This window comes from Myripristis murdjan, chromosome 24 (genome assembly GCF_902150065.1).
Source record: "Myripristis murdjan chromosome 24, fMyrMur1.1, whole genome shotgun sequence".
Lineage (NCBI taxonomy): Eukaryota > Metazoa > Chordata > Actinopteri > Holocentriformes > Holocentridae > Myripristis > Myripristis murdjan.
The window spans coordinates 11,050,673-11,065,193 of NC_044003.1; the positions used below are offsets into that span (position 1 = coordinate 11,050,673).

General features: G+C 43.4%; 2 protein-coding genes across 2 annotated transcripts in view; one reads left to right on the forward strand and one right to left on the reverse strand.

The window, feature by feature from the left end:
• The window catches only part of eva1aa (eva-1 homolog A, regulator of programmed cell death a), an 88,264-nt gene extending 86,938 nt beyond the window's left edge, over positions 1-1,326 (reverse strand). Inside the window, exon 1 of the mRNA XM_030046520.1 lies at positions 1,109-1,326. Coding sequence (XP_029902380.1) covers positions 1,109-1,217 — 109 coding nt within the window. The 5' untranslated portion in view covers positions 1,218-1,326. The remainder of the gene's footprint in view (positions 1-1,108) is intronic.
• Positions 1,327-2,682: 1,356 nt separating this feature from the next.
• On the forward strand, positions 2,683-6,561 carry mrpl19 (mitochondrial ribosomal protein L19). Its single transcript, XM_030046539.1, has 6 exons — positions 2,683-2,795; positions 3,033-3,156; positions 3,328-3,446; positions 4,432-4,566; positions 5,012-5,193; positions 5,986-6,561. The coding sequence occupies exons 1-6, from the start codon at positions 2,717-2,719 to the stop codon at positions 6,205-6,207; spliced, it is 861 nt and encodes a 286-aa protein (XP_029902399.1). The 5' UTR covers positions 2,683-2,716; the 3' UTR covers positions 6,208-6,561.
• Positions 6,562-14,521: the final 7,960 nt, after the last annotated feature.

Here is a 14,521-nt window from a genome sequence, read left to right on the forward strand (position 1 = left end):
AGCTGGAGGCTTGGCAACACAGAGGAACTCATTAGTTTCCGCTAACAGCTAGTCGACTTGATTTGTTGCCCTTTCCCTGTTAGTTAATAAGCCTGGATGGATTTCATCAGTCCCTTTTGCAAACAAACTACAGGAAAGCTTCATTGGTCAGTTTCATTCATGGAATAGATCATGCCTTATGGTTTGGACTTAACCTTCACCATGGATTATGATTGACAGAGCAATGTGAAGCAGATGAACCACTGCCTGCAGAAAATCATAAGACTATGCACTGAGCACAATGCATATTTTCCTCTCTGGGCTGTAAAACTGGAGCAGATGATAGACGCCTATGTTATGACTTGGTTTAGAGTCTAGACAATAGGTTCTATCAAGTAACACATTAACTACACTATCCTGTGTCTTTTATCTCTACTGCATCAATATGTATTTGTTCTGTGTTATAAATCTCCGTCTCTGCGGTAAATTACAACCTCCAAAGCCGCAGCATCAATAAAGGGGAACCTGCTGTTTGAAGTGCGTTTTGCATGTGGGTCATTCTCTGCGGATCCTGTCAGAGGCGGCCAAAGGACACACGATACGGGCCCTTTCCGCGTGTTAAAGCTTTCTTCTATTGGATTTATGAAGCAAACACTTGAGTGTGCAAGCTGCAGCATGCCAGAGGCACGGCGTCCTCCAACGCAAAACAAGTAGAAGAAATGGAAAGTTGATGTGACACAACCCTCACCTAGAAATCACTATCATGTTCCTGTGATACTCCTGCAGGGAGTGCGTAAACAGTGCGTGCCTGTGGTGCTCAGCAGTGAATTTAAAACGTACCTAGTGACTTGATCGCGCTTTTAAATTTATTCTCCCCTGGTGCCACTATAATATTCATAATATGACGTTACATATAGTTTAATTGTGCCGTGTTTACGCACTGCATCCTCCTAAAACTGTGAAATGTGACGACTAGAGATTTTTTTGGGTAAGGAAAGCCTTAATGAAAACAGGCAAACTAAATGACTGGTGCGAATCACCTGATCATACGTGTTTTCAAAACTTTGAAAACGCTTTGAAAGGAGGTTTTTCAGTGACAACAAAAACACAGTTACACTTGGGTCCCAACCTGAGAAGTCTGAAGAGCCTTTGGTGAAGTCGCAGAGGACGGTCAGACACGTTATTCCCACCAGGAGCGCATAATTGACGGCTGACAGAGTCCCATCTGAGCAGATCATCCTTGAAACCTCAAAGTTTTAGAGTTTCTCCGTAGCATCAGAAAATCCAGCAGCGGCACAAGCAGCATTGAGGTTAGTTTGTGCGTCGTGTGCAGGAGATGCGAGGTCCCACGGCTCTTCCCCCCCCCGGATCACCTCATCCTCCCACGACACTGCACTTAAGGGTCGAGGTTCCTGCGGCTGCAGCCGTGCACAGCCCTGCCTCCTGCCTTTCTAACTGCGTGCTGTGGAGGGGAGGCAGCCCACCTAGGGACCGTCGCTCCCTTGGTCTCAATGCCGCCGAGTTCCCTGACAAACACAAGCATGGGCAGGAGCTGAGCCAGTGGAGAGCCTTGAAGTGTGCAGCTCAAAGTGACCAATAGGAGCTTCTCTTTAATAATAATAATAAAATGAAGAAACACGCCCAGTGGTCTTAAATGATTAATATGAGAGAAAAATAGCTGGCACAGCCTACAGGTTGTGTTCCATAGGCTCTTACCCTAAAATAAATAAACTGCAGGAATGGGTAACACTTTACAATAAGAGTACAACAATTAACGTTAGTTAATGCCGTAATACACATTAAGTAAAAGGTAATAAACATTAAGTAACAGTTAACTAACCGATAACTAATGTGTCTAAGAATCATCTACTAATGCTGTCCATGCTAAGGTATTAATTTATATGTTATTTAAGGTTTATTGTAGATATTATCAACATTAGTAAATGCCATAATAATCATTAACTAACAGTTAATTAACCATTACAGCATTAACTAACGTTATCTAACGTTAATTGTTGTACTCTTATTGTAAAGTGTTATCCACGAATGTAGGTAGGCAGCCAATGTATGAAAATGAATAAATTAAATCCAAACAAACACTATCATCAACTGTAGGCCCGCAATACATGTAGGCCTGCAAATATGCTTTAAAACAGCCTACAGATATTGGGAAAATAATATATTGCATTGTATTTCTTTTTATGTAGTGTTGATAAAATACAGGTGCAACCATAAATGTGCCTTCAAATACTGTGCATTAGGGCTCCTTTTGAATATTTTGAAATATATCTGTACTCGTGTAAGATAAGCGTCTGTATGAAAGTCATTTTTCATATAGGCAGAAATATGGTGATTGTCAGTGACATGGAAGCTGTGAAATGATAAAGTGGACTAAATATTATAAGGCACCATCATCATCTTCCACTCTTGAAATCAGCACCAGCATAAACATCATTTAAACATTAATTAGTGTGCTTGTTTCAACAAAATACACCTATACACTCCTATATCATTGTCTATTAAAAAAAAAAAAAAAAAATCTATCTTACACTGTATGTCTCCCAAACCTGAGACAACTCCCGCGTACGGCGCTTTAAATTAGATGATGGTCAACAGACGGAACATTTGCGCCATCTGGTGGACAGCGCTCTCACTTGCATGTGTTTAATCGCGTTTCAAAGACGTTTTCACTCTGCGGCTTCCGTACTCGCTCACATGTGACAACAGAAGGTCAAACATGGCTGTGTGCACCAAAGCACTGGATAAAGTCGTGTTTTCGTTAAGGCTAATACGAAACCTCCAGCTTCAGAATGAACGTAAGTAAAACGAACAATCTCCTTTTTTTTTCTCCGGTGTGGTTTACAATTTGCTGTTGGGCTTTTCCGGGGCTGTAAAACCCCTTCATTTGGCATTGCACCTTAGCATTTAGCAAACTATTAGCTAACGTATCTGGACCATAACCTAGCAAAGTGTAAGATACAACATGCTTAATGTGCTGAACTAACTCCTTGTTTAATTAAAATTTGGTGCTGATAAATTGTCATTTTCTACAGGGTTTCTATCCTCATCCCTGCCTCGTCTTGCTGCGGGAAGCGACAGCCAGCAGCCACCCAGATTCACTCCTCCTCCCAAACCCGTCATCATAGACAAGACACAGACCGTCACATCACAGCGAAAGTATGGATATTTCTGCGTATTTAATCAATTATACGACACAGTTTAAGACGACAACATCTGGATCATGTTTTTGCACAGTTGTTCAAGGAGTCACACGCTTAGTAACAGTGATATCATCATAAATGATGCATGTAAGCCAGAGAGTCATGTTGTTTTGTCTCCCTCCTGCAGGTTTCTGAGTCCGGAGTTCATCCCTCCCAGACAGAGGACGGACCCTGCCAAGTTTTCCATGGAGAGGAAAGACATGGTCCGCAGGAGGAAAGTGCTCGACATCCCCGAGTTCTACGTGGGTAAGAAACCACTCAAAATGAGTCAAACCCTAATGTTTTAATAAGGATAAAAGAGGTGACTCAGTGTGTGTTACCACAAAGTCACACATCACTAGGTCTGAAAGCACGAGTCATGTGGTTTGAAGCTACAGAGCCTCGGCGGGTCTTCTCTGTTGCAGAAGGAATCACCGAGATGTTTTTCTTAATGCCTTTTATTTTACCCGGTAAATGTCTTTGAGATCAGGACTATAATTTCCAATAGAAACCTGGTCACAACAGCAGCTCAAACACAAACACACAGACTGTAAAGATAGATAGATAGATAGATAGATAGATAGATAGATAGATATACTTTATTGATCCCAACCAGGGAAATTCTGGTGTTCCAGCAGCAACAGTAGAAACATATAATAAAGTTAAATAAAACAGAATAAAGGCTAAATATTTACAAGAAAGATTATAAAGACTAACTAAATATTTACAATAAAGACTAAAAACTAAAAATATACAATAAGGGCTAACCTAAGAAAAAGAGATATGGGATGTGAAATATACAGATGGTAATGAATATGAAATGAAATATACAGATGGAATTGAAGTATATAGATGATTGTATAAATAAGGAGCGTTAGTATGAAACCACGAAACCAAGAACCAAGTGGCAGTACTGGGATTCAGGAACTAACCGACTTGATTCGGCCTCTTAAGGAATCACCACTTCCCCTCCAGACTGAAAAACAGTGTGAATGTATTAACCTAGGATGTAATATATAGATAATAAACAATAAATAAACAGTTAAGGTGCTGGGTAGTGGAGTGTTAAAACAGAACTATACAGCAAATTCGTTGCATAGCTAATTTAAACTGACACATGACTCAAATTATTATCATGCTCATAAATAAGCAAAAGTCATGCCAGTTATAAAGCGGCACAAACTTTATCGTCCAACTTGCAGACACTTTGTTCAAAGCTGCATTTGGTTTTCATTGCCCTCCTAACTTTCAGGGAGTATCTTAGCTGTGACCATGGCCGACCCTGATGCCAGTGGGAAGACAAATCGCTTCGTGGGCATCTGTGTCCAGAGGGGAGGCAAGGGGCTGGGCGCCACTTTCATTTTGAGGAACATCATTGATAACCAAGGTGAGGGCATTTCTTCTCTGCCTGTACACGTGTGTATGTAAATGGTGAGTAAATTAAAAACTTGTGCCAAGGGATGGACGTGAATAATAAGTGTTTTGATTAAATGAAATGGCAGTTTAATTTGGTTTTTGATCACATAGATCTTCTCTAATAGTTTACGATGAACGGTCCATATACTCTCTTATTTTCTCCTTATAAAAGAAGGCCACAGTCATTTCTCTGTAGAGCCACTGACATCACACACTTATTGAACTTGGGGAAAAAAAACATGTCTTTTTAAAAGTGGATTTCCTTGAACCTGAAATATAGACATTCAACAGCCTGTCTGAGAGTGAGTTTGGGTTTGTAGTGAGGGAAGAAAGGAAAGTCGTTCGCTGGATTTACGACATGAGACAAAACGTGAGGACTCCACTGCTTTAAATGTGTATGTGATCGCTCTGCCCAGGTGTGGAGATCTGCTATGAGCTGTACAGTCCTCGGATCCAGCAGATCGAGGTGCTGAAGCTGGAGAAGAGGCTGGATGACAACCTGATGTACCTGAGAGACGCCCTGCCTGAGTACAGCACTGTGGACCCCAGCATGAAGCCTGTCCCCTTCTCGCCCACAGGAGAAGTGCCAGTCAACAAGGTGAGACACTCTCAGGTTAGGGGCCGAATTTATAATCAACACGTGAATCTAACTTCACTTTTCTTGACCCAGCTGAGCAGTTTTAACGCACACTCTATTTTTAATGCTGTTTTCTGTCGTACTTGTATTAAAAACTCATTCCTTTGACTTAAACTCTAGTTCATATTGTTGACAAATTACCGTAGAAATGCAAGAAAACCTGCTTTCAAACTGTGTATATAAATAAATGCTTGCTTTTTAAGCATCTAGAGCTGCTGCTTTTTTAAGAAGAGAAGTCCAAATTCTCTGAGTCACCTTAGGGAAATTGAAATCAATGTTTTTCACCATTTTCACAATTCATGTACTATACAACTGATCAGTTAATCAAGAAAGTAATCAATAGATTAATCTAATGAAAATAATCATTAGTTGCAGCTTTATAAGAAACCTGTCTAGTTTGCTGAATCCTGTTAAATGTGGGTGTGTCATTTAGTTATCAGTCACAATTTGAGTGACAAGTTTAATGGCAAATCAGTCAGGAGGAAAACACTTACAGCTGTAAAAATAATGTGAGTATTAATAATAATGTAGCATAGGTCCTTTAACTTTTTAACCTGCACAGTATCATGTGTGCCCATATTTTTATTATGAATTTCCCCAGCGGGAATTGAACACCTAACCTTAACCAGTGCCATGCTCCTCCTACTTAACTACAAAGGCAGTTTTTAAAAAGACAAGAACAAATAAAATCATAGGAAGTAAAAACACATTATTCAAATTCTGAATGACCGAGCATCTCTTTGCATCCTCCAGCTCAAGGTGAAGATGCGTCCAAAACCGTGGTCCAAACGCTGGGAGCGGCCCAAGTTCAACATCCAGGGCATCCGCTTTGACCTGAGCCTGACCCCCGAGCAGATGGAGCACGCGCAGAAGTGGGCGCAGCCTTGGGTGCAGTACGACATGCTGAAGGAGTACGACACCTCCAGCCTGGAGGAGAAGATCCACACTGAGGTCCAGCAGGAGATGAGCAAGTGAGGGAAACACAACACAAACTTTTCCAGGGATTTGAATCTGTCCTGATGTGGAACATCCAACAGGACTGTGACTCTGTGATTCTCCAGCTCATCCGACATTCAACAGGATTCAGATGAAAACTCACATCGGTGTAACAGGCTCGGCTTGAGAGAGCCACACGAGTGAATGTATGGACAAGTGGATTTGCCAAGGGAGCAGGTGATGTACTGTATGGATTAAGGCCTGTCTCATGTTGTCCTGTTTTTCAGTGTACAGGGTATGAGCTCTCTCAGTGTCAGGGCCTTTAAACTCTGTACTATACAATAAACAGCGCCATTCACTGGTTTCTAAAATAAAAATGCTATTAAACTGAAATTGTTGAGCTTTTTATGACATCTGCAGTACCTGTTGGATTAATCTACAAAAATTATTCATCTTAACAAGTCATTTAGTTTGATATTCTTAAAACAAGTGGGTAAAAAAATCTGCCAGTGTGATGAGATAATCCCATTCGGTTTCACTGCTAATCAGAATTTTTTAAATCTTTAACCAAGAGTCATTTTCAGTGGGTACCAGTGGGCTGATAAGAGTGAAAGTGCACTGGAAACTAACGAGATAATCTTATCCCACTGGCAGATTTTTTTTTTTTCATTTGTTTCAAGAAAAATAGACTGAATATGTGACCAAATGACTGAATTGTTAAGATGGAGATTTTTTGCACTATTCCTATTTTTCCTGAAAAGCTATAAAATATGTTCCTGTTCTGACTGTTGTTGGATTGTAGTTACAGTGTGAGCCGGAACAATTTTTGCCACCTGTAGATGCGGTGAAGCGATGCCACGCGTGGACACTAGATGGCAGTATTCCTCTGTAGACGTTGCATCCTTCAGCACCAACACTGCTGAACCATTGTTGTGTCCTGTCCTGTGATTTTTTTTTTTTTTTTTGAGGGAAGGCCCTGCCATGTTAATTAAACAAGTGTTTGAGTGAAGTGAAGTGAAGGAGCGGCACCCTTTACTTTGGAAAAAAACCTGGAATTCAGGAGCTGTGCGCCGAAGACACCCGGTAGTGTTTTACTGTTGTGGATGGAAAATTGTGGTGCTGAGATGGTATGTTAGAGCGTCAGTCGGGCTAGTATAAAAACACTTGGACTCCGTATGTTATGTCTGCTCTCTGTGAATGTGTGTGTGTGTGTGTGTGTGTGTGTAAACACCCCGAATGAGTCCCTACACTCTAATTTCTCCATATTACAGGATGAGACGCAGAGAAAATGGTCTCTAATACGGGAGTAGCAGATGTTTACTGCGCTCATTATGGACCACACAGACATCCTGCATGGAGATACGGAGGAATAAAGGAGGAGGTTATTCCCATTATGTTGAAGATGATGGGCGGGGACAGATGCTGTCAATTTCAACGTCAATATAAATTCATTACCGTTTGATGAGGAGATGTGTGGGCCTGTAATTAGCGATGTCAGTTGTTACATAAGCCGTCTCAGCCGATGTATCCGTCTCAATCTCAAACTCTGTCCGACTTCGCCGTCATCCTTGCGTCTGGTGATGTTGGCTGTCTCTCCGCCTAAACCGCTCTGCCACTCTCCCCTGCCCTGTCAGACCCAACTCACAACAAAGAAAACCAGCTCCATCTGTTTCTGTGTACAGTAGACGGGATGGCTGCCCTGCACGTTGTCATTACACCACCCGATGAACCAGCCGGCCCTTTCACCTTTTCATTTTTCACTTTTGCGCATTTCTCTCGGCGACTGATTGATGCTCATATGCGGAGGCGGTAACAGAAATGTTTATCCCACCGCGTGCTGCTGAGTCTTTTGAAGCATTCCACGGTGACACCGCTGGACTGGTACACCCGTTCAAACCGCAGCGTTACTCAGCCCGGGTTACTGCTTCAAGGAAACTTCCTGTGTGTGTGTGTGTAATGCAACAAATATCTGTTAACAAGCCATTTAGTTACATTCAAAATCTTGTTTGAAACTGCATGTGGGATAATATAACCCCACTTGTTTCCGGTTTTAACGAACTCGTTTGCTGAATTTCCTTGTATCAAGTGTGATTTTCTGGATACTAGTGGGTAATCTGCCTTATTCTGCCTGGTTTCTACAAATTTGTTCACCGAAAAAAATCCGGAAACAAGTGAAACTGCGTTGGAAACAAGCCGGATTACCTCATCCAGCTGGCAGATTTTCACTTGTTTGAAAAAGAAAAACTTTCTAAGACTGAATATGAGACTAAATCACTTGTTGAGATGGAAAATCCTGCCGTGTGTGTCTGTGTCTGTGCGCTTGAGAGTGGTGATTTGGACTGGAGGTGCCTCCCATGCCCTCAGGTTGACTTCTCTGCACCTGGAGTGAAGTTAGAGCCCGATGGCTGGGAAAGATCAAACGCCAGAACACAGACAGACATTCTCACACACACACACACACACACACACACACTCTCTGCGAGTTGCCGACAGGCTATCATATCAGCCATCACAGACAGACACCTCAAACAGTGGCAACTGTAAACGTCTGGGGCGGCCTGTCTGTCAATCCCTGTGCGAAACCAGATCGGCTCCCTTCACGCTGGCGGTGGAATCGGGGCGGGGCGTCCAGGCCCGAGGAGGCTCTAATCCCACCCCTCCACAGCAGCCGACTGTAAAGCATGGTGGGCCGATGATAGCTACAGTGCCACACTCGGATGAAGGTCAGTGCTGGAATGTAAGGGAGGGACATACTCCTTCTCTAATCTGTCTTCCTCCCCTTTGCCTTGCGCTCCCATGACCTTCCTCTCTCCAGGGGGGGGGGCCTGCGCTCGCTTTTTGAAAAGGAGCAAAGGTGATGAATTGGAGGGGATGCTGATATGGGGGTCGGGGAGGGCAGCAACTCCCCCTCCAGGTTTGAGCTCTTTCTGGGTGATGTGTTCCACTGTGCCAGTACAATAAATACGAGTGCACTCTCTCTTTTTTTTTTTTTTTTTTTTTTTTTTCCCATCATGCACTGTCTGCCTCTCTTTCTGTGTGTCAGTCTCAAGGCTGAAGTGTCTGTCAGTGTGTGATTTCTTACTCTGTACCGCCTATGGACCGGGGGAAATTAGTTTCACTCTCTCTGTCTCGGTGCGAGTGTGTGAACTGTGTTTGAGCTGTCTGTGTGTATGACAAGCGCAATGGGATACTGGGCCACCCATAGGCCCCAGGTAAATTACACCCTGTCACTGTGTGTGTATGTGTGTACACGCTACTCTGGGCCACCCGTAGACCTAGGTAAATTACACACTTGAGTTTCACCATATGTTTCCAGTGAAACGACACGACCGTCTGCTCCTCTCCCACTGTCCCATGGGCCTGAGTGGGGCTCCTGCTGCCATCACTCTCTCTCTCTCTCTCTCTCTCTCTCTCTCTCTCTCTATCCTGCACACACATGCACACGCACAGAGGAACTGACAGTGTGACAGCTGCTAGGAAACATTACATCGCCGGTGTTGGAAGCAGCTGATGTCTTAGGTTGAGCAGGCACGCATTGCCCGTCATCTCAATAATGCGGCCCTGTGTGGCTCAATGGGCAGAGCATGAATCTGGCAACGCTGCCAGGCATTTCCCATTGGGGCCGTTCATCCTAACACTGCATGCGCTCATAAAATAAGATCCTGTGGATAAAAGAGTCCACCAAATGGTTTTCAATACATTTCAAGTCTATTTCCCCAGAGCCGAGGATGAAGGATGGACGTGCAAATCAGGATCGGGGTCCAATTTAATTGAAACCTGCACTATGTCTTCTCTTAATGGCCAAATGAGCTCAGGATTTCACCTTCCGAGGAAAATCTGCCTCCCAAATGGAAAGAATTGAAGTGAATTGAACCTCACCCTTACACCGGTGGTGTCTTGTCGGGGCAGCACGATGAGCGGCAGGACGGATGTATGTGGACTTAAGGTTACAATTACCAGCGCCGTTATTGCCGTGCATTAGCCCATCAGGGCCAGGGTTGTAAAAATTAAAGAGGGCGTTGCACCTAGGGCTTTGATACGGAGCGGGTCGATAAGTCTATTCCTATGACCAGAGGACCACGGTGACCAGATAACTTTTGTAGCTTCTGCTCGAAGGTAAGTTGTCACATCATTTGGCAATAACCATATGCCGCACTTTATATTATCCTATTATCACTATAGGGCTGGCACAGGTGTAGGTTAAAAACAATGAGTAGAGCATAGGCGGTTCTAGGGGGTGGCAGGGGGATGCAGCTGCCACCCTAGAAAAAAATTTGCCACCCTAGTTGCCACCCCAATTGAGTTAAAATATCCTCATTTGGGGGTTTTCCAAGCAAATACTGATATATGTGATCGTTTGGTATTAAATCAGCATATATATTTCTGCCACCCCTTAAAGTCTCCATGCCACCCTCTTGCCACCCCATGAATATTTGTCTAGATCCGCCCCTGGAGTAGAGGATCAATTACTCTTGGGCAAATTCTTTTTATAGTATTGTTTCTATGTCCTGAGGCTGTAAGCATGAAGATCAGAGGAGAAGCAAGACAATCATAGTAACAACAGGCCTTGGCACTCATATACTTATTATGCTTGGTTCTTCATGCTGGAATGCATGAGCGAGGGACGTATATACTCTCACAAGTAATCGCATATACATGCAGACACTATACATAATGCCCCTGCCTCGCCCTAACAACATTCCTATTTGTTTACAGGTCACAGCTGTCTGTATTTGTCCTTCATGTTTATGTGATATTCATATGTTGTGTGTTTTTCACTTTTAAGATGTCCCTGTCCACACGCCGGCCAAGATAAGAGCACCCAAGGCTGTTTGATACATTCTTCACATTTCTTTGGTATCAGCACACGTTCCAGCCACAGCCGAAGTCGGTGCTCAGCTGTACTTTTTTAACGATCAGGACCTGCACGCCAGGTCAAAACAGGGCACGTTATTCGTCATGACGGGTTGTAATTCCTGTTCAGTCGTGATGACCCTGCTGAGCACTGGAAAAAAAAAAAAAAAGAAAGAAAAAAAATGCACTCCCTTGCCTCTGAGGGGCGCCCTCATCTTCATCTCTGTGCTGCACCTCCAAACACCGGCCGCACAGCTGGTCTTCTTCTCTCCTGAGCTGTAATTGCAGCTCTGTCCTGGGAAATAGAGGGAGGAAATCCCAGAGCTTTCGCCCCGCAACAATGACGATAAAAAAAAAGAGGTGAGGAAAAGAGGAAGAAAGAGTTTCAGCTGAGATGAAAGAGGGAGGGAGGCTTAGGAGTGGGAGGTGGAGGAGTGCTGGCTCAGGAGTGCAAAGAGAGGTGGAGGTAGATGGAGAGAGATGAAGGCGAAAGGAGGGGGAGTGGAGGAGGAGGAGGTGGAGGTGTGGGGGGGGTCGTGATGGTAGTAAACGCTTGAGTTTATTAACCTCATTTAGTTAAGAGGCTGAGAGTGAAGGGAAGGGGAGGAGTGGCGTGTTCAAACTGTGAACGCAGGGCTGGGATTTACTAATGAGGGCTGCAAATGCAGACACACTGCACTCTCTCCATTTCTCTCTCTAATGCAGGCACGCACATACACACACACACACACACACACACACACACACACACTTTCCTTAGCTGACTCCCTCGCTCATTCCAGATTCACCTTGATCCGCTGCCAAGTATGCAGACAGAACACACACACGGGGGACTTGAGGTAGTGCTGGCCTCCTCTTATCGCCTCCTCTCACTTTTTCTCCTAAATCAAACAGCAGCTCAAAGACTATTTTAATCCAAATTGCTGTTGATACAGACACACATGGAGAGCCTGGGCCCAGCAATGAAAACTGTGAAGGGGGAGGGTGTGAGGTGCACGAGTGAGTGCTCACTTCCCCGTTGGCTGAATCCCAGCCAAGCCACACGATTCTGGATGGTCTGAAATTCAAACATCTACAATGTTGTATGTTTTTGTTTGCAAGGTGTCACCGTGTTCATTCATTTTCTTTATATGCCAAAATCCTTCAAAGGGTCACGGGGGGCATGCAGTGGGACATACAATGGGTTATGGCTAAGGAAGCACCTTGGCACCAGTTTAGGGTCTCCAGTCCACCGACATGTCTTTGGACTGCAGGAGGAAGCTGGAGCGAATGGTGGTAACCCATATGAACTCCACAAAGCAAGGGCCAGGGCTAAAAAAAAAAAAAAAAAAAAAAAATCAAACCCAGGTCCTTCCTTTGAGACGAGGTAATTTCTCATGAGGCAACTTAACCATTTTCCACCATGGGACCCGTCCCCAGAACACAGGAACTCTTTTGAGGAACCCTCACCCTTGTTTCCACCGGAGAAACCAGTCTCTCTCTTTTTTTTTTTGCCCAGTAGTCGACTTCCTGAACCCCAGAATGGTTCCTTCACAGTTGAGCTTGTATTCTCAGAGTTGTGGTGGTATTAAATATCACCCGAGCCGGCTTTAGAAACAAGACGGAGCGATCGCAAAACACATGATTACAAGATTGTTCTATCGAGAGATTTTTTACATTGTAGAAATACATCCCATTCATTTACTTGTTACAGTTGATCTCTATCGCTCTACGTATTACAGCTCTTGCTTTTCTAGCATCCTCAATCTCATCATCGACCTCTGCGTATCTCTTCTGCAAAACCAAATCCAACATCACAGTGGCACAGCTTTGTTATGTTTACTGTCTTGTGTCTTGACTAGACACCTCCTTATTTGCATATGGTTTACTGTTCTTCGGCTGTGGTGGAAATGCAAATGCAAAATGTCTTAGGGTGCTCACTTTGCCCCCAAGAACCTTCTTTCGTGAGCCGAGACATAGGAACTTCGGCCCCGCAACTTTTTGATGGGGCCAAATCCGAAGCAGCCAGAGGAAACCGGCGTGAATCAAAGCCAGATCCTTCCTTTGGGGTAAGGTCATTTTTTTTTTTTGTGAAGCAACCATGCCAATCATATTTGCAATGGGTTTTTTTGATGGAAGAGAGAGACAGGAAAGACAGGGCATTGAACAAGGACACAGTCTTAACAGGACATGGTATGTGCACTACCAACGAAGCCTTACGTTTACAGAGTTGATTTCTACAAGTTTGTCTTTGCGGTCCTCAGATTGTAAAACAGAAAGTCCAGGATCTCATTCGGGGTGTCGAATGTATTGCTCTTTAGTGAAAGTTAATTCAGAACAAATTAGAGATCTGTTACCATGCCGTGTTGCAGTCACATCACACTGCAATAAAGATGACACGTGTTTGATTCACTGAAAGGGGCTGATTGTGCATGTGTAAATTTAAACAGGCATTTTTTTTGCCCCATTTTCTACTTTTTCTGTGTGCTATTTTTGTGCTGACAATATCTTGTCATTGAATCACGGCCGAAAATCTGGGGTAATCATATCTAATCAGTTTCAAAGAGGGGAATCCCAGATAGCCACCCACACATTCATCCATTATACACACTGACCACTAATGACCTGAACTGGACACTAAGAATGCACACTTGAAGACGAATGAGTAAAGATGCACTCTGAACTATTGACAAATGGCGTGAAAACACACACACACACACACACCGGGGACAGTGCTTAGAATGCACGGTGAAGATGGATGACGCAGCGGGTCCGCAGTGAAGATGCTCCCAGGACTGAACTGTAGCTGACAAATGATCAGCTGTCCTGGTGGGTGAAGCCGCCCCCCTGCCAGGTCTGACCAAGCATGGGCTTTTTCTGAGGTTTGGGAAAGGTTAAGTGACTGTTTTTTCTTCACACCCATCCTCCTGCTGCTAAATAGGCCCAAACATAATCTATGCACTCCTTTGTCAATTTATTCACCGGTAAAAATCAGCAAAAAGTTGTTTTTTCTGTGTATACTGTCACATTCCTAAACACAGGGATACATTAGTAAATAAAAAAACAGGTAAACTCCAGTCAGTCATTATAAATTACGCAAACCACCTATATGAAGAAAAATCAACACTATCAAAATCAAAATACATAAATTTATCTACATTTAGCTAACACATGGCAAAACATTTCCATCTTAACCAGTCATTTAGTCTGAGATTCAGTCTTAACATCTCGCTTTTCTTATGTCTGCCAGTGAAATTAGATATGATATAATGACATTTGTATCACTCATTATCATGTGTGCTATGAGTATGCATTTAAAAAGATTTAGGTCAGCCTAAAAAAGTAGATAAACCTTATTCTGCAAAGGAAAAAGTGGATAAAATAACTTTCCCACATCCCTGAATACAGTTTAATATCAATTTAATACACTTTTCTGTAACTGGCAACTTAACCTGACACCATGTGAACTGCTCTGATGCAGCAAAACCGACCCATCTGCTGTTTCAGGCAGGTCAAAACA